This window comes from Phyllostomus discolor, chromosome 4, assembly GCF_004126475.2.
Source record: "Phyllostomus discolor isolate MPI-MPIP mPhyDis1 chromosome 4, mPhyDis1.pri.v3, whole genome shotgun sequence".
Lineage (NCBI taxonomy): Eukaryota > Metazoa > Chordata > Mammalia > Chiroptera > Phyllostomidae > Phyllostomus > Phyllostomus discolor.
Window position 1 is genome coordinate 6349748 of NC_040906.2, and position 26788 is coordinate 6376535.

Below are 26788 nucleotides of genomic sequence, written 5' to 3' on the forward strand. Positions count from 1 at the left end.
AGAACATGTAAAGTAATAACGTCCTGGTTCCAATGTCTGAAATTCCGATCAATTGATCTGGGTGGGGCTTAGGCATTGGCACTCTCCTTAAATCATATAACGAGTAGCTTATGTATGAAAATCATCTGGAGACTCTTTAACAATTCTAATGTTTAAGTCATAATTCAGAACAGTTAAATCAACATTTTGTCTAGAGTGGGATTCAGGTAATGTCGTTTTCCAAAGGTGACTCTAGTACAGCCTAAATTGAGATTTAGCCTGAGCCAGTGTGGTTATTAATGCATGAGAATCTTACAAGTCAGTGTTGAATTGGCCTGTAATATCTATCCTAGGAAACATTATTATTAACAGGAGTGAGGCTACTCTTCTTGGAACAGTTGTTTTCTCCTCCCCACAGACTGTTGGTTACTGGCAGTATGACAGGACCCTCTGGGTCACCATCTCTTATTCAGGGTCCTGGGAACCATGCACATATCCCAGAGAAGAAATCCACCACCACCTGCAGCTCTTTTAAGCCACCACCCTAATGATAAAATAAATGCAAGGTCCTCCATACTCCAATTCTTCTTCCAGAAGGTCACACCCCTCTCCATTCATCCAAATCGCAAAATGGAACCTATCTGACTTTTCACAGGAAACCAACCACTGCACACTACACTTGCAGTGCTTTTGTACCTTCAGTAGAATGACATGGCCTCTTTTCCGTCAGGCAGCCTCAGCTTTTATCTCACCCAGGGCAGAGAGGTCACACACTAGTGTGATCCACTGTCAAGTGACCTGAGAAATGGTCATGTCACTGCCTGTCTCTTGGGTACTCTAGAGTCCCTGATCCCCAGTAGTTATTGTTACAAAATAGATCATTGAAGTTGAAACAATCCTCAAGTGCAGGGACATTGTTTCAATCTTCTTCATGGACATTGGGCATTTCTATGCACTTCAGTAACTGTATGTTGAATGAATAAATAAATGAGTATGGTTTCACTTAGAAAAAGAGAACATGTGTTATCTTTTTAGTAAACATTAGCATATAATAAATGGTTGTTCTGGCTGATTATTTCAGATTACATGACAACACACAGCAGCTGTCACCAGAAAGTATAAGTAGCCCTCTGACGACAGGAAGCTGTTGTGTGGTGCCAAGATCGATATTGAAATTTCCAGAAACCAGGATCTCCACCAACAAGAGAAAATCTGGGAGATACAGAGGGCAAACCAAGGTAGTAGTGTATCCTGAGATCAGCCAGTTTGAGTCACGTTGGTTGTAACCTGGTTGCTACAAAGTGTTGCACCCAGAGATAAAGATAGGACCTGTGTGTTGGAAGTTGCTAGCTCCTTCAAGTAATCCAGATAAAGTAACTCTATACCCATAGAGAATGGTAGAGATATTACAATAGTCATTGACTAGACCCAACAGTAATTTCTCTTTACTAAACACAGTGGTGAAATGTCCCAATGGCCAGGTGTTCTGAAGACCCAGAACATGAAATAATGTAAAGTCCTGGACCTCACATTCCCAGTGTTAGATGAAGTCCCAGAGGCCAGCTCTCTGTAAGTTAACGTAGAATTCTTTGAATGTCCTGGGTGGCCATTTCTACCTGAAGAGTGCAAGAAGGCACCTTGCCCCTTCTTCCCCTCCTTCTCAAGTTCTCATTCATACCAGATGTTGTGAAAATTACCACTTTGTCCTGAATCTACACTGCATATTACATATTTTTGTTGCCTCCACAGTCTTCTTCCACAGAGGGAGAAACCACCTTCACAGATAGAAAGGAAGCCTGCTCAGCCTCTGAGGTGGAGCCAAAGAGGGGCATCAAAATAAACAACTTCCAGGTCAGCCCCTCACACAGGCTACATCCACCTCCCAAGAGCTCCCTCCCCAACACCAACATCCTCATGAAAAATTTGCCAATAATTTCCACTTTAGAAAGAATTATGTATGTCTATTTGTTCATTTTACTGAAGGATGGAAGAGTATGTAAGTAGTCAGAGAAGAAATATGCTCTTAGTTTCCTATGTCATGAAGGAGTATATGGTTTTGTATCTGTCCCAAGAGAGACTATCTACTGGATGGGTTCATCTGGATGATGAGGAGCAAACTTTTTCTTCATTAGATTTCATTAAAGTTAGGAAATAGTTACCTTTATCAAAAAAATCTGGGATGGACTTGAAGATGACCCTATGACCTTGTTAAGAAAGGTTTTTATGCATTTCATAATCATGTTTGCTTTTACAACTTTGACAACTTTACAACATCTACATGTATAGCTAAAACTCAGCTATATGAGATCTATTTTAGATGGCTCCTCATCATCCCCATCTGAAATGATTTACAACCCACAGATAATCTTGCATGCAACCTAATGTTCAAAGGAGCAACTCTGAAGGCACACAAAATATGTACATATGTATGTATGTACATACATAAATAGATAAAGGCACAGGAGAGGAGAAAAAGAAACAATGTTAACTATGTACGGAGAAACCATAAAAATGATGCAGTACATATAAAATTAGTTATGTAATGAGAACTTGTATAAAGTAATAATTACCTTTTTTGTAGTGGGAGGTGGATGGATAAATCCAAGCTGAAAGAAAAAAGATCCAAGTTGATGCTCAGCCTGTGTTTAAGTTTTGTGAGTCTGGCATTCCCACCTCCTTATGAATATTTCTGCACAAATGTCCAACTGTCATCTCAAAGTCTAGGTGTCTCATTGAGGAACCATCTCCCTCTCCTCACCTGTTCTTCTAGGTCCATCCACAGAACCCAGAAATACATCTTTGGAAACTTTTCCCTTGCTTTTGTGCATTTAAAAATAACTTTTCAGAGGTTTTCCTTCACAATCACTTTGGCACCTCTCACCCCCTCTCCATTCCCACCAGTGCCACTCACACCTGCCTCCTCACACCAGGGCTGTTCAACCAACACCTGTGTCCCACACCTATAGAATGTCAGACACCTGGACAATGTTGGGCACATAAAGGACAAACCCGAGGGGTCTAGAAAGACAAAAGGAATCCATGGAAAAATAAGAATAAGACAATGTGAGAAGGGCCTCACTTGAGAGTTCAGGGGGCCCAGGGAAGGGGCGACCAGGGCAGGTCAGCCAGGGAACATTCAGACAGGAGTGACATGGGAGCTGAGCCTTGAAGACTGACTATACATTTCTTGGGCTGAAAGACAGTGAAGTCAGTTCAAGTCCCCATGTTGTTTGAGATACTGTTTTAAAGATGTCATATCAAAACTCAGGAGAATCCCTGGTTCTGCACTGTGTATGTTATGAGTTTAAACTCCTTAGCTTGACATTAAATCTCTCTGCCAACACCACCAATTGATGGATTATGCTGTATCTCATATGATCTGTCTCTCTCAATTCAAATCATATTAATTATGGTTCTGGTTTTACAACACTCTTTCTCTGGAGTGTGTTCTGCCTACTTCTTTGAATGTAGACAGTCCTCTTTCTTTCAGTGCCTAAAGTTGTCTGCCAGCACCTGGGTCAGAATGACCTTTCCCTCCTCCAGTCCCCTTCATACATACCAACAGAGCCCCTTTGACAAATGGATGGGTTCCCTTGTACTGAGGTATGAGTGTGGGGCACCTCTTCCTGTGAAAAGGATAAAGTCTGGGGCCCAAGGCTGCATCCACAAGTCAACATATATTTGGTGAACAAGTGGTGACCTTCTCTTTGACCATAACAAAGAAAGTCACACCTTCTGTCCCTGTCACTGAAATACCTCTATCAGAAGTCTTAGGCGTTTTCCACCACAGGTCAGGTGGTCCCTCCAGTTATTTGCTTTTTCGTAGCCTCCTCTGATTTCAAACTCCCTGGGGGTGAACCAGTTTCCATCTTCAGTTCTTATGCACTTCCTTGTGGCTCCTGTAAGACCAGGGTATGTTGATGCTGACACCTCTTTGTCCTCAGAGCTCAGAGGTTGGCCTCCCACCACCTTGGATCTGATGTCACCCATCTGGGTTCAAGATCAATAGCAGGAGCTTTTGATCTCCCCTTTCATGCTTCAGGACCCCTAAACACAGCCTGTAAATTCCCTCCAAGGAGACTTGCTGCTTTCAATTAAAATCTCAGTAGGGGCCCTGCAGCGCACAATGGCACTAAGGCAACATCCATGTCCTGTGTTACAACAATTTTCTTTGACTTTACCATCATTATTGAGCAGATATTTTTCCATCCTTGAAATCATGGGTAGCTGATACTAAAATAATTGTGAAATATTAATCAGTAGAAAGTTTAACTGATAATGTAAAAGATATTCATATACTTCATAACATTATCATTAGATAAAAGGAAATTAAACCACATTCAAATTCTACAGTCTAAGCACTAGGGTGGCCACTGCAAAAAGACAATAACAAGTGTTGGTGAGAATGCAGAGAAATTGGAACCCTCAGATTTTGTTGATGAGAATTAAACTGGTGCAATACCTTTAAAAATTGTTTTTTTCTCAATAAGATAAACAGAGAATTGCCATATAATTCTGCAATTCCACACCAGGGTATACACTAAAAAGAATTTTAAAAATATGTTCACAAAAAGCTTTATGTAAAACAGTATTATTCATGATAGCCAAAGAATGAGAAAACCCTAACTGAAGGCTAAATGCAATATTGCATATCCATATTATGGCTCGCATATGACAATAAAAAGAAAGAAGTATAATACATGGTACTGTGTGTATGAACCTTGAAACTTCATGCTAAGTGAAGGAACCAGTGACAGAAAGGCAGATGTTATGTGAGTCAATTGAGATAAAATGTTTAAATAGGCCAATTTACAGGTCAGAACATAGATTAACTATTGCTTAGGGTGGGTGATGAGCCTGGGTGGGAATGGCCACTGACAGCTGAAAGGCATCGGGTTTCCTTTGGTGGGGACTAAATCTTCTAAAATTAGATTGTGAAGATGGTTTTATAGTCTTGTGAATGAACAAAATAAAAATATCAGTAAAATCTATACTCTAAATGGTGAATTATACATATGTGAATTGTATCACAGGGAAGCTGTTTCAAAAGTAGTTATGATACAAACATTTATTTATATTAGTGTTCTCATAGCCATATTAAAAATAATCTGATATGAAGTTCATCATATATACAATAAGTAAAAAGTTTCATAATGTTATAATCACAAAACACTTTACATTCCTATGTAAACAAAATCTCAAAGTCACAGCAGGAGGCAGGCTTGTAATTATTTTCCGTTTCTTAGATGGGAAGTTTCAGGCTCAGGAAGGTCCCAGTCTTCACACTGTCACTCTCAGCAGAGCTGAGGCTGGGATCAGGTTTTCTGACTCTAAACTCTGATCACCTCACTGCATCTAACACCCTGTCCTGGTGGTGCTTATCCAGGTGGGATACAGGACGTGAACATGGAGGCTGAGGACCTCTTCCCTGTTACATCTGACTCAAAGTAAAACATGCAATATTTTCCACCCAGAGACTGACATTCCTGCACTTGTCTTTGGGCATCCTCACGGGCACTTCCACGTGGGGGTGAGCACTTGATGTGCAGCACTGCTTAAAGTGCAAAAACATCATCTTAGGGATCCCTTCCTTCTTCTTTCAAGCCACAGTGGGGCCTCAGTTTTTTGAATGACAGGAAATTCACGTGGATAATGCAATTACTGCATGTGATTCCTTCAAAGAGGGGTTGCAAATTAAAATAAACCCTGAAACCTACCTCGTTCCAATTTCCTCTTAATTAACAGCCCCATTGTCTTTCCACAAGACACAGGAAGTATTTCAGCTTCAAAATTCACATCCTCATCTGGCTGCTGTCCTGTCCCTGAAAGAGAAGATACTTCATTCTGTCTCATTTTGCAATTGCACATGGAAAACTTCCTGTCATGTAGTTGTTGTTTCTACAAAGTCATAGAGATACTTGGGGAACTTTATCCCACAAATCTGCAGTTTCAGAGTCTTTCTGTCAGTGACCTTTGTTTCATTGACATTGTGGTTTCAGATACACAACCACAGAATGTCTACTTTGATTTCACCTCTCAGACCCCCCACAATCAGAATGTTTTAGCAGAGACAGCAGGAGTCAGTGCAACTGTCTTAGCTCCCCATGCAGACAGCCCCCTGATACTTATGTGACAGTGGTACATACAGCTGCTGCCCTGGTAGAAGGGAGCTCTGCAGCTTGGCTACTTCCCTGCACATCGGTCATAGGTCACTAGAGACAAAGTCAGAGGCTGTATATGCCTCTTTCTACTTGAGCTCTGACTTGGGAGCAAAGAGGATATTGATGGGGCTGACCTAATGGAGATGGTGTCTACCTGCTGTTTGTGTTCACTACTTTGCCTCATTTCTCCCCCATATCAGCCTTCTCCAAAGCTGAAAGGGGAGCCCAGGAAGCTCTAGAGCAATCTGCAAACTGCATGGTTGGCTGGATCATTTGCAGTCTGACAATGGTGTGCCCTTTATCAGAAGATACACCCAATTCTCTGATCATCTAACTTTGTGATCTTGTCTCCTCCTGTCCACACCCTTATCTGTTAGGGTTCTTTGGACACTAAAGGCATCCCTCCCCAAGGAAGACAGAAATGGGGGATAAGTTGTGACCAAAACAAAAGTGATGGGGGATCATTGTTATTATAAAGACTGACTTTGACAATTCTGGATTCTGTTCTGACCCTTGCTGGGACAAGGGTCCGATTCCGATTTAATTTTGATTTAATTTTTGGAAATGCTTTTGTCAGGCTTGTATCTGATTCTTCTTGATGAAAAGTCTGAGTGACAATAGGAGATTATTAGAAAGAAAGAGGAAATTGCAGTCATTAAAATGATACACATTTTGTACCATTTTGTAACAGTGAAGGAAGAGCAAAGATCCAGGCACCTGAGGAGGAAACACCTAGGAGGTATGGGAGGTGGAGAGGTATTAATGATATCTGTCTTCCACAGCTGCCCTGAGTCTTCTTTCTAGAAAGGAACCACCTTGCCCGGGTCTTCCACCACTTGGGTGCTGAGTTTGCCACTCAGCATCAGATACGATGAATCAGGGGCTGGTGCCCATATCTGTTCATCTCATGCAGAGTGTCTCTGGACAGTGTCCCCACACTGATTCTCAGTTGTTCAGTGGTGGGGTGTGGTGGTGACAAATGCCATATGAACGTCATGGCCAAAGAGGTCAGTTTGGAGAGACTGTCTTGTCCCAACCTGTTTCCAAACCCCATCAGCAATGAACAGAACTTTCTAAACCCTGGCTGGTATATTCCCCTTAGGAACCTCAACAGCTGTAAATGCCTCTTTTTCAGGGCCACTGTGTGTGTCCTTGGGATTGTACCTCTTGTGTGAAAGCCAGGCCTTCATTTGCCTCTCATGCAAACACAGTGACTTCAACTGTAAGGGATGATTATGGGAGACTTAAAACAATTGTGGTTTAGGAAATTTGTTAAATACTGAAGGAGACCAATTGAATGAATTTGGTTCTGGACTCCAGTGGTCCCAGTAATCGTCATGGCTGGTGGAGTGGTGTCCTCATGGGGAGACTGCCAGGATCTGCTATGTCAGGTCAGTTTGTTGGGAGGCAACTCTCCATGGGTTGCCACATGCCCGGGAGTATCTTTTCAAGGATGTGTGAATAACAAACAGTTCTAGAAGCCAGAGTTAATGTAGCCCTCCATGTCAGAAGGCAAATTTGTTTCCCAGACAATATAAAACAGAGAATATCTTCCTCCTTAGAAATATATCAGGATACTAAAGACTCCCTTCTCTCCTCAGAGAAGGTCTTTTTAAGTTCAAGGTGATGGTCACATTCCATCTCTTGATAAAGATTTGCATTTTAGAAGAGAGTAATTTAATCTGAACTAACAGAATGATGTACTTAATACTTGCACATCTCATTGTAAATATTATCAGAAAAAAAGCAAAATAAATACAAATATTGAAGTCTAGTTAATATAATATACCCGCTAAAGTGTTTGGAAGGAAGTATGCTATTGTTTGCTACTTATAAATGTTTCAATATTGAGGATGGTGTTTTAATAAATAGAGAAATGGATAAATGGACAGAAATGTGATAGAGCAAGAACAGTACATGTTCATTGTGAATCTATGTTTACTGTTAATTTTCCCAAGTTTTTGGTAAATTTTAAATTTGTATAATTCAATAGCTGGATAAAGAGGTTTTGGCAAGAAAAAAGCATATTAACCAAAAAGTGACAGTTAAAATACAAGGGAATATTTGTCAGCCACACAATAGATTTTAGAAGACAATACAGTAATCATATCAGTATATTGAGGAGACAGAAATGTTCACCTACAATCTTTAATCTTGATAAAAAATTATTTCAAAATAAAAATCAATTTGCAACTACCACCCTTGGTAGTGTACCACCTTAGACACCCTCACCAAAACAATGAACAATTTTTTCAAGTACACCAAAGGTGACACCAAAGAAAGAAGCAATGATGAGTATACAAAATGATGAAAGATTCATGGAAGTAAATAGTGACTGCAAAATTATAATAGTTTCAAAATTTATAATTAAAAAGATGAATAACAAAATGTAAAACTACAATAGCCTAATGATAAAGATGGGGTGTTTAATTAGAGGGAATCCATGGTAACTCCTTGACATTCTTTGAGATTAAGGCATGTTTAAAGAGATTACAGAAGTTTTGTCTCCAATTTCCACACCAAAACAAAAAAAAAATGAAGTGTAGAATTCTATCTCAATCAATAGAGAGCATACAAGAAACACAAAAATACACAAAAGGTGTGGTTAGCAAGAATATAGATATATTAGTTCACATATGTCAGGGATCATAATTAAAGCAACAAGTAAAACTTATCTATTACAAGATTAGGATTATCAGAGAAGATTACAAAAAGCTGTGTCATTACGAGAGGAATAAAACAAAGCTGCATAAGAAGGTTTAATGAAGAGATAAAAAACAGAAAACATAAAAGTTAATGTAACAGAATTAGCCCTGTGAAAAAAGAAATTTGAAGGCAAAAAGCATTAATAAGGATGAAGAGGAACACTCTGTAACTACAAAAGAAGACATCCAGTGAGTGATTACAACCATAAATAGTGTCAAAGTATTTAAAGTAAAACAACAGTACAAGAAGGAATTGGCAAATATTCAATCATTTGGAAAATTTAATACATCACTATGTACAAGCCTGATGGATCAAGGATGACTTATTACTGTGGATCCCATAGATTTAAATAGTAGGTTTTATAAAAAAAAAAAATGTGTATACAGGGAGAAGCCCTTGCCAACATATAGTTCAAATGTATATTATTTTAAAGGACTTAAAACATTTACAAATATTGATCACACATTAGGTTCCAAAAGAACTTCCAACAAATTTTAAAGAGTTAATGAAGTCAATTCTTCATGTGGCATTTCAGATACCTACTTTTCATTCCTAATTTACTAATATCTACATTCTTGGAGATGTCATAGTCCAGATAAAATACCATAGTTCATAACTTCCCTAATAGCTGGCAGGACCATCAGTTTAAGATTTGATGAATAAGAATCCCAGATGGTGGCAAAGGAGGTAGAATCTACACTATCCTCCTTCTCGGACCAAACTGGAATTCCAACTAAATTGTAGAAAAATATCATGAATAACCAACTGAACAATAGCTGCAGGAAAGCCTTATAACCAAGGACTTATCGAAGAAAACACATCACCACAATGAGAATGGTAGGAAGTCCAGCAGTGTAAGAGGGCTGGCTGGACTCCCACAGGCAGCAGCTAGAGTTCCAAAGGAATATTTCAGTGGCCAGAGGGTGTCTTCAAGGTTAGCACACCAAGACTACAGCACCAGACCTGGAAAAGGCCCCAAATAACATCTGGGTATGAAAAGTGGCCTGGTTTCTGTGTGCTAGGGAGAGATGGCTAGAAACACAGAGAGCCTCTTAACGGGCCAATGCACAAAATTTTGTTTGCAGCCACTTACTCTGGGCCCTGGCAGAGTAAGGGCAGAGTGGACTAGAGCCTCATGAAGAGAGTCTGGGTTTGGTGGCTCTGGAGAGAGACCTGAAGAGTGAGCCTATGGCAACCCTGTGCTGCATCATTCCCCATATTGCAGAAGTCATCTTTCTCAGGCAGAGCACTCCCTTCCACGTGGCATCAGCCTGAGGGAAGCAATAGCCGCACCTGCAGGAATCCCTCTTGCCCCACACTGTGGAGCTTCAGCTGGGCTGCTGAGGAGTACAGATAGAAGCACCTTCAGTGATTTAGCCTAACAGAAAGCCTGCAAGAAGAGACAGATTGTTGGGAAATCTGAGACTTCAGTAGACCATTCCACAGGTCCCATGATGGTAAAAGCTGGCCTCGGGGTCAGCCTGGTTCTTTTGGCACACACCCAGGTCCAGCAGAGGGAGCCATGATGTGTAAATCGCTGATAACTCCAAACATATTGCCTAGTGTCAGTCACAGTCAGCATGCGACTGTGTGACATAGGTCTGCCACAGAGTCTGCACTGATTTCTCAAGTACATAGAAACAAACACAAAAAATCAGCCAAAAAGGGAAGCAAAGAAACAAGCTCCAATTGAAAGAACAAAAGAATTCTCCAGAAGAGTAAAATGAAATGAAGGCAAGCAAAGTATCAGACATAAAGTTCAAACTAGCAAACATAAAAAAAAGACATGGAAACTATAGAAAAAGGCCAATCAAAAATAAAGAATCCGATATCTGAAATAAATAATATACTGGAAGGAATAAATAGTAGGTTAGACAAAGCAGAGTGTCGAATCAGTGATTTGGAAGACAAGGCAGAAAAAACACCCAATCAGAGCAGCGAAAGAAAAAAAATAAATAAAAAGAGAGTTTAAGGGACCTTTAGGACAACATGAAGTATAACAACATCCACACCATGGGGATACAAGAAGGAGAAGAGTGTGAGCAAGGGATGGAGAATCTATTTGAAGAAATAATGACTGAAAACTTCCTTAACTTGGTGAAGGAAAAAGAGACATAATACAGGAAGCATAGGTAGTCCCGAACATGATGGACCCAGAAGCCCATCCCAAGACACACATACTTAAAATGGCAAATCTTAGAGACAAGGAGAGGACTTTAAAAGCTGCTGGAGAAATCAATTATTTACCTGCCGGGAAGTTCCCATTAGACTGTCGTATGTTTTCTTAACAAAAATATTTCAGTCCATAAGGGATTGGCATGAAATATTCAAGCAATGAAAAACAAGGACCTATAAAAGACTACTTTATCCAGCAATTTAAAATTGGAAGAGAAATAAAGAGCTTTCCAGACAAGAAAAAGCTAAAGGAGTTTGTGAACACCAAAGCAGTATTGCAACAAATGTTAAAGGACTTGCTTTAAGAAAAAGAAAAAAAAAAAGAGGAAACTAGTTAAAAAATAAAATGGCAATAAATACATATCTATCAACAATCATTTTAAATGTAAAATGCTTAAATGCTACAACCAAAAGACATAGGATGGCTAAATGGATGAGAAAACAAGAGCTTAATATACGCTGGCACCAAGAGATATCTCTCAAATCAGAAGATACACACAGACTAAAAGTAATAGGATAGAAAGAGATATTTCATGCAAATGGAAAGGCAAAAAAAGCTGGGGTAGCAATACTTAGAAGCAAAAAATAGACTTTAAAACTAAGGCTATAGTAAGAGACAAAGAAGGAAACTACATAGTCATAAAGGGAACAATCCAACAGGAAGATATAATCCTAATAAATATTTATGAAACTAATGTAGGAGCACCTAAATATGTAAAACAAACCTTGATGGACATGAAGGGATAGAGCAAAAGAAAGACAGTCATAGTCAGGGATTTTAACATCCTATTGACTTCAGTAGATCAATCTTCCAGACAGAAATTCAACAAAGATACAGTGGCTTTAAACAACTTCATCCCACAGCAGCAGAATATACATCCTTTTCAAGTGCACATGGAGTGTTTTCTAGGAGAAAGCACATGTGAGGACACAAAACAAATCTCAATAAATTTCAGAAAACTCAAATCATATCAAGCATCTTCTCTGACCAAAATGCTATAAAACTAAAAATCAATCACAAGAATAAAACTGAAAAATAAACAAAAACATGGAAACTAAATAACACTAAACAAGGAATGAGTCAACAATGACATCAACAAAGAAATCAAGATACTTTGAAACAAATGAAAATGAGAACACAACAATCCAAAATATGTCCGAAACACAGAAAGCAATCCTAAGTGAAAAATTCATAGCATTACAGACTTCTCTGAAACAAACAAAACAAAACAAACAAAAACAAGAAAAAGCTCGAATAAACAATCTAACTTTACTTGTAAGAGAACTTGAAAAAGTACAATAAACAAAGCCTAAGGTGAGTAGAAGAAAGGAAATAACAAAAAACAGAGCAGAACTGAATAAACTGGAGTCTATAAAAGACTACAAAGGATCAATGGATGCAAGAGCTGGTTTGTTGAAAAGATAAACAAGATTGAAAAACCTTTCACCACATTCATCAAGGAAAAAAGAGAAAGGACCCAAATAAATAAAATCAGAAATTGGAAAGAGGAGAATAACAACTGACACCAAAGAAATACTAAGGATTGTGGGGATCTAAGATGGCGTCGGAGTAGGAAGGAGCAGATTTGACTTTCCTCTGCTCAGGGGAGAGAGTCCTGACCGATCTTTGGAGTAGAAAGGCAAGCAACCAACATATTTCAGCATTTTTGAAAACAGAGGACCAAGGATTGTGGCAGAACCGAAAGAACAAAGAACGGATCCTAGGGGGAGTGCTGCATCAAGGTAGGCTCCCAGGACAGGCGTGTGGTCCCGGGGCTGCAGCCCCAGGCCCGGGGGCCGCGGCTGGGTTTACCATAGGGTTAGTGGGAGAGAGCCAGGTCAACTGCTCCCTCCCCAGCCGAGCAAAGTCTGGGCGGCTCTGGGAGGCATCCAGGTGCTGGCAAACACACCGGGTGGCGAGCAGCTTTGGAGGCGGTGAACACCAGAGCCGAGTCGCGCTGCGGACCCGGACTCCCAGGGTCACCGTTCTGGCTGGAGCTTTGGCGGTGAGAGAAGCCGGGCCACTGTGGAGAGTGGCGGGCTCGATCGGGAGGAATTTCCCAAGAGGAAGGAGTGAATGGACACAGACACTGTTTGGGGAATTCTCCTGAAGTGATCAGTGGCTCTGGCCTGTCTGCTCCCCAGCTGTGAGCACGCTCATGGAGCGCCGGCGCAGGGGCAGCGCCTGCGGGGGGAGCATCCCCGCACATCAGCCCACAGCAGTAACCCTGGGGAAAGACCTGATTCCCACACCCAGGACCCAAAGCTGAGGAGCCAGTGCGAACCCCACGGGCCTAGGAAGAAAAGCCAGACAAGTCATCCTTCAGCCTGCCTCAAGCAGCAAGAGCAGAAAAACCGGTTTGGCCACTTTGAAATCAAGAGACTTTTTAATTTGATTCTATTTTTCTTAACAATTTTTAATTTTTTAAGTTTTATTGTTTTTATTCTCTTTTGATTTCTTTTTCCTCTCTTACCTGATTTCTTGTTTTATTCCTTCCTCCTTCCTGTCCTGCAATTTTATCTCTTCTTCCTGCCTTCGTCTGCCTTTTCTATTTTTTTCTTTTTTAAATTTTTTCCTAAATACCTACAAGTGAGACAAAATCCTGGATCGGTGAAAAGACCAAAGTTGAACCCAAAGAAGGGGCATCACAACAGCTGGGACAGTGAGATAAATGTCACTCTGCTATTACAGAGAACCTGCAAATTATTGCATATTTGTATTATTATTATTTTTCCAGTGTTCCTACATTTTTTTAACAGTATTTTTATATCCCTCTTATTTTTGTATAGCCTGCTTTGCTAGGCTGGTTTTATTGTATGACCTGACAGCTTTCCCCTGATATCTCTTTCTATACCGTATTACTAATCTACTGTCCATTAACTCACCTGTGTCCTATCAGCATACTACTCAATGTTCTGTACTCCCTATCCTTATTACCTAGATTTCATAGACCCTGCCATATGAATGTTGCCATAATATTATTGTAAATAACTGCTGTTCCATGCAATTGTAATTACTTCACAACACTCCCCCCCCCCCCCCCAGATCTTAGCCCATTTCAAAGTTTCCTGAACTCTATTACTGTAGTGGTTAACTCTATTCTCTCACACACTACACGTATTTACTATCCTTTACTCTCACCTTACCCCAGAATCTGACCGCCCACAACCTCTCTGCTTTATAGATCCAACTCACAATCCTTCCTCCCCCAACAAGAGTATTATCTTCTTTCCATCCTTTCTAAAAATCAGCTAGCTGGGTGGAAGACCACGGTTAACACTATACATAGTGAAAGGATCTCCTATATCTTCCCTACTTGCTACTACTGTAAATAGCATAGAATTCTCAGTTGCTGTCTTAAACCATTTTGCCTTCCCCTCCATCTGATGACAAAAAAGAATAGGTGGAGGAGGTGAACACCAGGATACCCACTGGAAGAGGAAACCCAACAACTAAGGAACCACTAACAGATAACAGCAGAAGAAGGTGAAGGAGGGAGTAGTAACCACACAAACCTCAATCCAGGGCTTATCTGGAAATACAACTAAACAGTAGAGACAGTACCCAATACAAACAACTGAACAAGATTTCTTTAAACCTTGTACACACAGAAGAACCAGCCTCAACACAACCTGCCCTCACCAGCACAACAAAATACAGAAGGTGGTGGACAGAGTGACCCACATTTAACCAGCTGGCGGGAAGGAACCACCAAAGAAAGACTCAACAACAATCAAAACCCAAAGGCAAACACAAAGCCAACTTAAACAACAGCCCAAGACCAGCGAGCTTGGGGGGTCAAGGAAACAGCACCACTGAAACTCACTGCTACTCTACTAAAGAAGTTCACATCATAAACCAAGGGAGCCAGAACAGATCAATATAAGAAGCTGAGGTGAACAAGAAGAGTCTCACAAACAATGGGAAGACAAAGAAATACTCCCCAAATGAAAGGAAAGGAGGAAGCCTCAAAAAGAATGCTAAATGAAACAGAGGCAATTCAACTATCAGATATTGAATTCAAAGCAGTGATTGTCAGGAAGCTCAATGAGCTCACAATGAGCTACAAGAAACTACAGGGAAGCTACAATGAACTCAATGAAAACTACATCAGCATAAAAAAGGAAATAGAAACTCTCAACAAGGGCCAAGAGGAAATGAAGAATACAATCTCTGAACTGAAGAACACAGTAGAAGGAATGAAAAGCAGGATCGACGAAGCAGAAGATCGGATCAGCGAGCTAGAGGACAAAATAGAAGAAAACACCCAGAAAGAGCAAGAAAGGGAAAAGAGGCTCAGAAAGAATGAAGAGGGATTAAGAGAAATGCAAGACAATATGAAACGTAATAATATCCGTATAATAGGGATACCAGAAGGAGAAGAAGAAGAACAAGAGATAGAAAACCTAGTTGAACAAGTGATGATGGAAAACTTCCCTAATTTGATGAGACAAAAAGTCACACAAATACAGGAAACACAGAGAGTCCCAATCAAGAGGAACCCAAGGAAGCCCACCTCAAGACACATCATAATTAAAATGGCAAAATTTCAAGACAAAGAGAGAATCTTAAAGGCAGCAAGGGAGAAGAAGGAAGTAACATACAAGGGGGCCCCAATAAGGCTAACAGCTGACTTCTCAATGGAAACACTCCAAGCCAGAAGAGAATGGCAAGAAATAATCCAAGTAATGAGAACCAGAGGCCTGCAACCACGACTACTTTACCCAGCAAGGCTCTCAATTAAGATAGAAGGCCAAATAAGAAGCTTCTCAGACAAAAGAAGTCTAAAAGAATACACCTCCACTAAACCAGCTCTGCAAGAGATGCTGAAGGGACTGCTTTAAGGAAAGAAAGGAAAAGAGAGAGTGAGAGAGGATCACACGTACATAAAAGGCAATGAATAAGTACCTATCAATAATAACCTTAAACGTAAATGGACTAAACGCTCCAATCAAAAGACATAGAATAGCGGATTGGATAAGAAAACATGACCCACACATATGCTGTCTACAAGAGACCCACCTCAGGATAAAAGATCTGCACAGGTTGAAAGTGAAGGGCTGGAAACAAATTTTCCAAGCAAATGGACAGGAGAAAAAAGCCGGGGTAGCAATACTCATATCTGACAAAATAGACTTCCAAAGAAGATCCATAAAGAGAGACCCAGAAGGTCATTTCATAATACTCAAGGGAAGAATTCACCAAGAAGACATAAACATAGTAAATATATATGCACCCAACATAGGAGCACCTAAATACATAAAGAAAATCTTAGAGGACTTCAAGAAAGATATGGACAGCAACACAATTATTGTGGGGGATTTTAACACCCCTCTATCAAAAATGGACAGATCTTCCAAACAAAACATCAACAAAGATATTGTGGCATTGAACAATACCCTAGACGAACTGGGCTTTACTGATATTTACAGAACCCTCCATCCCAAAGAAGCTAAATACACATTTTTTTCAAATGTACATGGAACATTTTCAAAGATTGACCACATGATAGGACACAAAACAAGCCTCAACAATTTCAAAAAAATTGAAATCATACCAAGCAATTTCTCGGATCACAAGGGACTGAAACTAGAAACCAACCACAAGGAAAAAAAACCCAAAACACTCAAATTCATGGAGATTAAACAGCATGCTATTAAACAATGAATGGGTCAAGAATGATATTAGGGAAGAAATCAAACGGTTTTTGGAAACAAATGAAAACGAACTCACAACAACCCAAAACTTATGGGACACAGCCAAGGCAGTCCTGAGAGGGAAGATCATAGCGATACAGGCCCACCTAAAAAAGTTAGAAACATTTCAAACAAACAACCTAACCCTACGTCTACAAGAACTCGAGGAACAACAACAAAGACAGCCCAGAGCAAGCAGAAGGAAGGAAATAACCAAGATCAGAGCAGAATTAAATGACATAGAGACTAAAAGCACAATTCTAAAGATCAATGAATCCAAGAGTTGGTTCTTTGAAAAGATAAACAAAATCGACAAGCCTTTAAGCAGACTCATCAAGAAAAAAAGAGAGAAAACCCAAATAAACACAATCAGAAATGAAAGAGGAGAGATTACAACAGATACCACAGAAATACAAAGGATTGTAACAAATTACTACAAAGAGCTGTATGCCAAGAAATTTGAAAACCTAGATGAAATGGACAAATTTCTAGAAAAATATAACCTCCCAAAACTCAATAAAATGGAAGCAGAAAGCCTGAACAAACCAATAACAGCAAAAGAAATTGAAGCAGTAATCCAAAAACTCCCAACACACAAAAGCCCTGGACCAGATGGTTTCACAGGAAAATTCTACAAAGCATTTAAGGAAGAACTAACACCTATCCTTCACAGACTATTTCAAAAAATCCAAAAAGATGGAAGACTCCCAAACTCTTTTTATGAGGCCAACATCATCTTAATTCCAAAACCAGATAAAGACACAACAAAGAAAGAAAACTACAGGCCAATATCGCTGATGAACATTGACGCTAAAATCCTCAACAAGATACTGGCAAACCGCATCCAACAGTACATTAAGAAGATCATACACCATGACCAAGTTGGATTCATTCCAGGTATGCAAGAATGGTACAATATACGCAAATCAGTAAATGTAATACATCACATAAACAAAAGCAAAGACAAAAACCACATGATCTTATCAATAGATGCAGAAAAAGCATTTGATAAGGTACAGCACCCATTAATGATAAAAACACTCAGTAAAGTGGGAATAGAGGGAGCATTCCTCAACATAATAAAGGCCATATATGAGAAACCTACAGCCAACATTATACTCAATGGGCAAAAATGAAAATCTTTTCCACTAAGAACAGGAACAAGACAAGGATGTCCACTTTCACCACTTCTATTCAATATAGTACTGGAAGTTCTAGCCACAGCAATCAGACAAGAAAAAGAAATAAAAGGAATCCAAATTGGAAAGGAGGAAACAAAACTGTCACTGTTTGCAGATGACATGATAGTGTACATAGAAAATCCTATAGACTCCACCAAAAAACTGCTTGACCTAATAAATGAATTTGGTAAAACAGCGGGATACAAAGTCAATATCCATAAATCAAAGGCATTTCTGTACACCAACAATGAAACAGCAGAAGCAGAAATCAAGAAAAAAATCCCATTTGAAATAGCAAAAAGGAAAATAAAATACCTAGGAATAAACCTAACCAAAGAGGTAAAAGACCTGTATTCAGAAAACTACATAACACTGAGGAGAGAAATCAAGGAAGACACAAACAAATGGAAACATATACCGTGTTCATGGATTGGAAGAATTAATATCATTAAAATGTCCATACTACCAAAAGCAATTTACACATTCAATGCAATACCTATTAAAGTACCAATGGCATATTTCACAGACATAGAACAAACACTTCAACAATTTATATGGAACCATAAACGACCCCGAATAGCTGCTGCAATTTTGAGAAAGAAGAGTAAAGTAGGAGGAATCACAATACCTGACACTAAACTATACTACAAGGCCACTGTAATCAAAACTGCCTGGTACTGGCATAAAAACAGGCAGATAGACCAATGGAACAGAACAGAGAGCCCAGAAATAAACCCAAGCCTCTACAGTCAATTAATATTTGACAAAGGAAGCAGCAACATAAAATGGAATAAAAATAGCCTCTTCAACAAATGGTGTTGGGAGAACTGGACAGCTACGTGCAAAAAAATGAAACTGGAGCACCAACTTACACCTTATACAAAAATGGATTCAAGGTGGATAAAAGACTTAAATATAAAGCGTGACACCATTAAAGTCCTAGAAGAGAACGTAGGTAGGAAAATCTCAGATATTTCACGTAGAAACATTTTTACTGACTTGTCTCCTAGAGCAAGGGACATAAAGGAAAGAATAAACAAATGGGACCTCATCAAAATTAAAAGCTTTTTCACAGCTAAGGAAAACAGTATCAAAATAAAAAGAGAACCAACTGTATGGGAAAACATATTTGCCAATGATACCTCAGACAAGGGTTTAATCTCCAAAATATATAAAGAACTTACAGGACTCCACTCTAAGAAGACAAGTAACCCAATTAAAAAATGGGCAAAGGACTTGAACAGACACTTCTCCAAGGAGGACATACAGAAAATCCAAAGACACATGAAACGATGCTCAATATCACTAGCCATCAGAGAAATGCAGATTAAAACCACAATGAGATACCACTTCACACCAGTCAGAATGGCCATCATAAACAAAGCAACAAACAACAAGTGTTGGAGAGGATGTGGAGAAAGGGGGTCCCTAGTGCACTGTGGGTGGGACTGCAGACTGGTACAACCATTATGGAAAGCAGTTTGGAACTTCCTCAGAAAACTAAAAATGGATCTGCCTTTTGACCCAGCAATTCCATTGCTGGGACTCTATCCTAAGAACACTAAAACACCAATACAAAAGAACCTTTGCACTCCGATGTTCATAGCAGCACAATTTACAATAGCTAGGTGCTGGAAGCAACCTAGATGCCCATCAGTAAATGAATGGATCAAAAAACTATGGTACATTTACACAATGGAATTCTATACAGCAGAAAGAAAGAAGGAGCTCATACCCTTTGCAACAGCATGGATGGAGCTGGAAAGCATTATGCTAAGTGAAACAAGCCAGGCAGTGAAAGACAAATACCACATGATATCACCTTTAACAGGAATCTAAACAACAAAACAAAACAAAACAAAAAAACTAGCAAAATATAACCAAAGACACTGAAATAGGGGATAGTCTGACAGTGGCCAGAGGGGAGAGAAGAGGGAATTTCAGGGGGGAATGGGTAGGGATTACAGGAACAAACTTGGAGGACACATGGACAAAAACTAGGGGTCGGGGGTAATGGGGGGAAGGGGGGAGGGTTGGGTGGATGGGCTGGAACGGGAGTAGGGGGGAGAAAACTGTACTTGAACAATGATTGAAATAAAAAAAAAAAGAAATACTAAAGATTGTAAGAGAATATTACGAACAACCATATGCCAACAAATTGGACAACTGGAATGAAATAGATAAATTCCTAGACAAATAACCTTCCAAAATCAAGTCAGGAAGAATCAGATAATCTGAACAGACAGATTACATCTAGTGATATTGAAGCAGTAATAAAAATTTGCCACAAGCAGAAGCTCTGAACTGGATGGCTCCACAGGTGACTTTTACAAAACAATTCAGAAAGAACAATTATAAAAGAATTGAGAAAGAAGACCTCTTCTTCTCAAACTCTTTCAAAAAGTTAAAGAGGAGGGAAGCCTCCCAAGCTCATTTTACAAGGCCAGCATTATCCTAAATGTAAAACCAGAGAAAGACACTATAAAAAAGAAAATTATAGGCTAACATCCATGATGAACATAGACACTAAAATTGTCAACAATATATTAGCAAACCACATTCAGCAATAAGTCAAAAAGACCAAACACCATGACTAAGTAGCATTTATTCTTGGAAGGCAATGTTGGTACAACATTCATAAATCAATAAAAAATGAAGGATAAAAACCACATGATCATATCAATGGATGAAGAAAAAGCATTTGCTAAAACAACATCCATTTATGATAAAACTCTCAGCAAAGTGGGAAGAGAAGGAACATACCTAAACATAATAAAGGTCATATATAGTAAACCCACTGCCGACATCATACTCAATATGCAAAAAGTACAGGTGTTCCCATTAAGATCAGGAACAAGACAGGGATGTTTGCCTTGCCCCTCTTACTCAGCATAATACTGTGAGTCTTTGCCACAGCAACCAGACAAGAAGAAATAAAAAGGCATTCAAATCAGAAAGGAAAAAGTAAAACTGTCATCATTGGCAGAAGACATGATACTGTAAACAGAGAACCCTTAAGGTTCCACCAAGAAACTACTAGAAATGATAAATGAATTCATGAAAGTAGCAGGATACACAATTAGCATCCGTAAATCAGTTACATTTTTATATGCCTGTAATGCACTAACAGAAAGGGAAATTAAGAAAAAAATCCCATTTTACAATTGCTTCAAAACAAATAAAATACCTAGGAATAAATTTAACCAAGGATGAAAAAGACCTGTATCTGGACAATTATAAGGAGCTGAAGAGAGAAATGGAAGAAGATATGAATAAATGGAAACACATACTGTGTTTATGGATAGGAAGAATTCACATCATTAAAATGTCCATACTACCAAAAGCAATCTATAGACTCTGCAATTCCTACCACAATTCCAGTGAAGTATTTCACAGATCTAGAGCAAATATTTCAAAAATTTATATGGAGCCACAAAAGGCCCCACATAGCAACAGTCATCCTGAGAAAGAAGAACAAATTTGGAGGAATCACACTATCTAATATGAAACTACACTATAAGATCATAGTAAGCAAAATAGCTTGGTACTTGCATAAAAACAGACATACAGAACAATGGAACAGAATAGAGAGCCCAGAAATAAACCTACACCTTTATATTAATTAATATTTGACAGAGGAAGCAAGCACATACAATGGACTGAAGATAGTTCATTCAATAAATGGTGGTGTGAAATTGTACAGAAATGTGCAGAAAAATGAAACTAGACAAATTTCTAATTTTACACACAATAATAAATTCCAAATGGATTAAAGACTTGAATGTTAGATCCAAAACCATAAAAATCTGAGAAGAAAACATAGGCAGTAAATCTCAGACATTATTCATATCAATATTCTTTCTGAGATATCTCTTTAAGCAAGAAAAACAGAAGAAAAAATAAACAAATGGGACTATATCAAACTAAAACCTTTTTCTACAGCAAAGGAAACCATCAACAAAATAAAATGACAAGCCACTGAATGGAAAAACACTCACCAATATCTTTGATAAGGTATTAACATCAAAAATTTATACAAATTTATAAAACTCAACACACACACACACACACACACACACACACAAACAAATACTCCTACTGAAAATGGGCAAAGATCTGAATAGACACTTCTCCAAAGAGGGTGTATAGGTAGCCAATAGACAGTTGAAAAGATGCTCATCATCACTAATCATCAAAGAAATGCAAATTAAAGCCTCACACCTGTCACGGTGGCTATTATCAATAAATCAACAAACAACAAGTGCTGACAAGGGTGTGGAAAAAATGGAACACTTCTGTATTGTTGGTGGGAGTGCAGACTGGTACAGCCACTGTGGAAAACAGTATGGAATTTCCTCAAAAAATTAAAAATGGAAATGCCTTTTGATCCAGTGATTCCACTGCTGGATTTATCTGAAGAAATCCGAAATATCCATTTGAAAGAAATAAGCATCCTGTGTTCATCGCAGCATTATTTACAATGACCAAGACTTGGAAAAGCCCAAGAGTCCATCAGTAGGTGAGTAGATAAAGCAACTATGGGACACTTACACAGTGGAATGATACTTGGCCTTAAAAAGAAAAAAAAAATTTACCCTTTGTGACAGCATCACTGAACTTGATTCTAAACTTTTTTCTATTTCTCCTTAATGTATCTTTTCTTTTTTGCAACAGAAAATGTAATGAGTAGGAAAAGCAAATTTTACTTTGAACATTTGCAATCAAGCCAATATGGTACTGAATTATACACAGACCAGTTCTTCAGAGTAGAATGCTATTCACAGGTCCATAAATATAAGGAAAGGCACATGAAAGGGCATTTCAATTCATGAAAAAAAGTGTTGGAGTAATTCTTATAACTATTATTTCATATCATATACAAAGAGGTGAATCCTGTGTGAATTACTGATTTATATATTAAAAAGAAGCAAATACAAATGTTTTAAATCTTGAAATGAAAAATATATTCATAAGGTTTATATAAAAACCTATAACTATAAAAGAAAGTTTTGACATTTAAATTTCATAAAAACTTTAAACTTCTTTAGGACAAAATACACCATTACAAGCCTAAAAATGAGACAAAAATATTAACAAACATGCAACATATAATCTGTGTAGTACACTAGCCTATCTATTGTTGTTCAACCTGATTTTTAAAAAATGACTGACATAACAGCAACACTGGTAAGGCATATCCAGGCATTTGTGTAGAAGAAGAAAAACAAATAATTAATAACCAATGAAAAATGTTCAAATATACTAAAATTGTAGTAATGCAAATTAAAACAGGAATGAAATAAAACTTTTTATAGTTATTGGGAAAATGTCAAATATTCATAATGTCTAGTGCATAATGTACTGAATTAAAGTAAAACAAATAACATGTGAATAGTTTTACTTAGATATGTCATGCAATTGATATTGTGTTACAGCTTCTGAAGTCTGCCCTCAGTTTTTGGCTCATCATTCCCTTGTCTTCCTCTGTAAAGACAGCCGCATCACAGCTCTCTGATCGTTCTTCCATAGGCACATGTTCCTCTGCACAGCAGGACAGCTTTTCTGATTTTTAAGGACCTATCTAATTTGACTGGGGCCACCCAGATTATTCAGGATAATTTCCCATCTCAAGATAATTTACTTAATCACATTTTCAAAGTCTCCTTCTCCATGTAAAGAAACAGGTTCCAGGGATTACACATGGACGGCTCTGTTTCTGTTGGCATGAAATAGTCAAGAACCAAATAGGTCTCCCAGGTATGTCATGGGGATCTGCTCCATTAGACAAAAGGCTCCTCCACGGATCTTTCCTATGTAACCACATAGCTATTTTTGGTTTCTGCTGAGATGGCTGAAGGGATCTGAGTCACACACAGAATCTCATCAAAGCACCTTTCTGTGACTGAATACTCTGGCTTTTTGCTACTTTTGAGGCTCTAGCAAAAAGTTGTACAGCCACACTCTTAGTCATTCTATCAAGCACACTTGCCTGACAGTGAATCTTCTAATTTTACCATCTTTTTCAACCAGAATAGGCTCAGATATCTCCAAATTATCACGTCTTGATTTATTTTGCCTCACAATCTCACCCTCAGTTTATCTCTTTTCTCTCACATTTTACTGTAAGCAGCAAAAACAAACCAGCTGCATCATCATCACCTAGAAATCTCCCTAGTGTATATCCAGAAAGTTCTTTCCATATATCTGCAGAAAAGGATTTGGTTATAATTTTTGTCACTGTATAATGAGAATTTTCTTCCTCTAGTTTTCTAAAACATGTTCTTATTTACTTCTGAGCCCTCAGCAGTCACACCTTTAAACCTCCATATTTGTGCTGATCAGGATGATTTTGTATTTACTGAGACAATGAAGGTTGTTGTTCTCACACTCATCCCCCTTTCTGAGTCCTCACTAGGTCTTCAGCACCCACATTCTACACACTGCTCAATCTAGGATTTTTTAACCATTCAAGTTAAAATTCTTCCAGCCTCTTCTCTCTATCCATAGCCATCAGCACATTTTTAGAAAATGTTTTATAGCCATAACCCACTGCTAAGGATGAGTCTGTTTATTTCCACATTGCTGCCATAACAGTTTACTACAAACAGTGGTTTAAAACAACATAAATTTATTATTTTACAATAATGTCAGTAAGAATTCTGGCACTGCCTTACAGGGCTAAAATCAAGTTTTTTTGCAGACTTTCATTCCTTTCTGGAGACTGTAGGGAATGATTTGATTTCTTGATTTTCTCCTGTTTCTTGTGGCCACCCACATTCCCTCATCCCTCCTCCATCTGCAGAACCAGCAATATTGCACCTCTCTGACTGTTCCTCCATAGTCACTTCTTCCTCTCCCCACAGCCAAGAGAGGCTCTCCACTTTTTAAAGCCTATAAGAGTGTATTTAGGCCATCCAGGTAATCCAGGATAACCTCCCCCATCTCAAGGTCCCTAGTTTAATCACATCCATAAAGTTCATTCACTATGTGAGATAACAGATTATAGGTTCCAGAGACTAGGACATGGACATCTTGAGAAGCCACCATTCTACCAACCACAATATTGTAAATAATAATAATAATTATAAAATACTAGGATTATAAGACTTGTTTCTCATATCAAAAGCAAGTAAAATCTTATTCTTACTTCTTTTTCTCTTGGCTTTTTGTGGAATAGAGTTGTTTTCAGGATTCACAGTACCTAGAAAATAACAGGTGGTGGTGAGAAAACAGAAAAGAATAGATGAAAGTTGCAAATATTAGCATGATTAATACTGCAGGAGGATTGAGTTTATAAGGGTGTTTGATTTATTGTTTTTCTCTGTCTTTAAAAGGAACTGAAAACCCAGTACACTGAGAAGTATGACTTCAGAATTGGCCCTAGGTCTTCCTTCATTCTTCAATATCACTTTAAAAAATTCTCTTAAATCCCATTGCACTCAGCAGTAAGAACAGGCATCAGATTCTGTTTAGACGGCTAGTATTTTTTATGAGGAAATTTGTGCAAAAGTTCATGTAAAAATCCCCATTTAAACCTGTGACATGCTGGAGGACAGGCATCCATACAAAAATATGTGCTGGGGATGGTAGATTTTAGGATGGCTGCATAGTAGATGGAAGCTACACTAAGCTGCTCCTGGCTAACACTGAATTTACAGATAATTACAGAGAAGTTAATGAGAATAGCCAACTAAAGTCTAGCCAAACTGAAATGTTATAACCAAAGGTTTACAGACGAAATCACATAGAGACTGGTAAGAAGTGCAGAGGTGTGGGAAGAGCTAGCCTCCACAACCAGGTGCAGTGGCAGCCAGAGATACATTGTGGTTGCTAAACTCTCTCCCCCAGGAGTGTGAGGTCTCAACCCCATGCAGGCATCCTCCATCCAGAGCAACAGAGACAGGAAGAGGAGCCTGCACGACATCTGATGTTGAAAATCAGTGGGGATGCTATGCTGTCTGCCTAGGAGACACCACACACCACTTTTTCTGGGATGAGCACTCCTGCTGTTGAAGCACTGTCCTGGGGAATGGAATGCATGGACTTTGACTGTTAGAGAGCCCATTCTGTTGAGGGCTTTGCAGGCTGCAGCCAGCAATGAGTTTCAGGGCCCTCTTTTTCTGGGGAAGTTCTTGTCAGAGACCCAGGCAGTGACTATCTGTATGGCTTTGGAAAGAGTTCCATTCTCCTCCTCCTTGAGCACACAGCTGACACCACCTCCTTCTACATGTTGAATGACTTGGTTGGCACAATCCTGCTGAGTTCAGTGATATAAGGGGATCAGAGTGCGACACAGAGCTAGGACTTTCAGACTGTGTCTCCTGGGGAAGCTTTTGTCCCAGAACCAGAAGAGTAGGCACTAGGGTGTGTGGCGACATCACAGGGTTGGAGGGAGGACCACATGTATTTCCTGCATGAATTTAGCCCACACTACACCGGGAAGGGGAAGACATGAGCATCCTTCAAGCTTGTAGGCACCACACCTATTGGGAGTCTCTTTGGATCAGCCCTGCCAAGTCCCTGATCCTCTGCCCCACTGCACTCAGCTCTATGGAAGGAAAGGTGAGTGACTCAATGCTGGAACATTCAAACTGTGAGACCCCTGGAGGCTATTATCTAGGACCAGAATACAATGCTAAGCCCCCTCCTGTGGGCTGGGCCAGTATCACCCATATTGGGATATTCTCTTTACCTGTTGCCCTGGTCTTGGGGCAGCTGAAGTTGCTCCTGCAGAGGGGATCGGTCTTTGTACCCAACCTAAACATGTAGTGAGCCCCTCCAGTGGAAACTAAAGTTGGAGACCCTGGCAGAGGCTGAGTGCTTTGGCTCTGGGGTGGCAGCCACTTTTCCTCTCATTGAGTGCCTGACTGGGTGAGCCTCAAGTAGGTG

At 39.2% G+C, this 26788-nt stretch overlaps 1 protein-coding gene across 1 annotated transcript in view; it reads right to left on the reverse strand.

The window, feature by feature from the left end:
* LOC114494158 (nuclear body protein SP140-like protein) overlaps nt 1-26788 on the reverse strand; it is a 53267-nt gene that overhangs the window by 6308 nt on the left and 20171 nt on the right. Inside the window, exons 7-10 of the mRNA XM_036025007.1 lie at nt 25047-25100; nt 5697-5801; nt 3736-3878; nt 2550-2585 (exon numbers count right to left, since the gene is read on the reverse strand). Of these exons, the coding sequence (XP_035880900.1) occupies nt 2550-2585; nt 3736-3878; nt 5697-5801; nt 25047-25100 (338 nt within the window). The remainder of the gene's footprint in view (nt 1-2549; nt 2586-3735; nt 3879-5696; nt 5802-25046; nt 25101-26788) is intronic.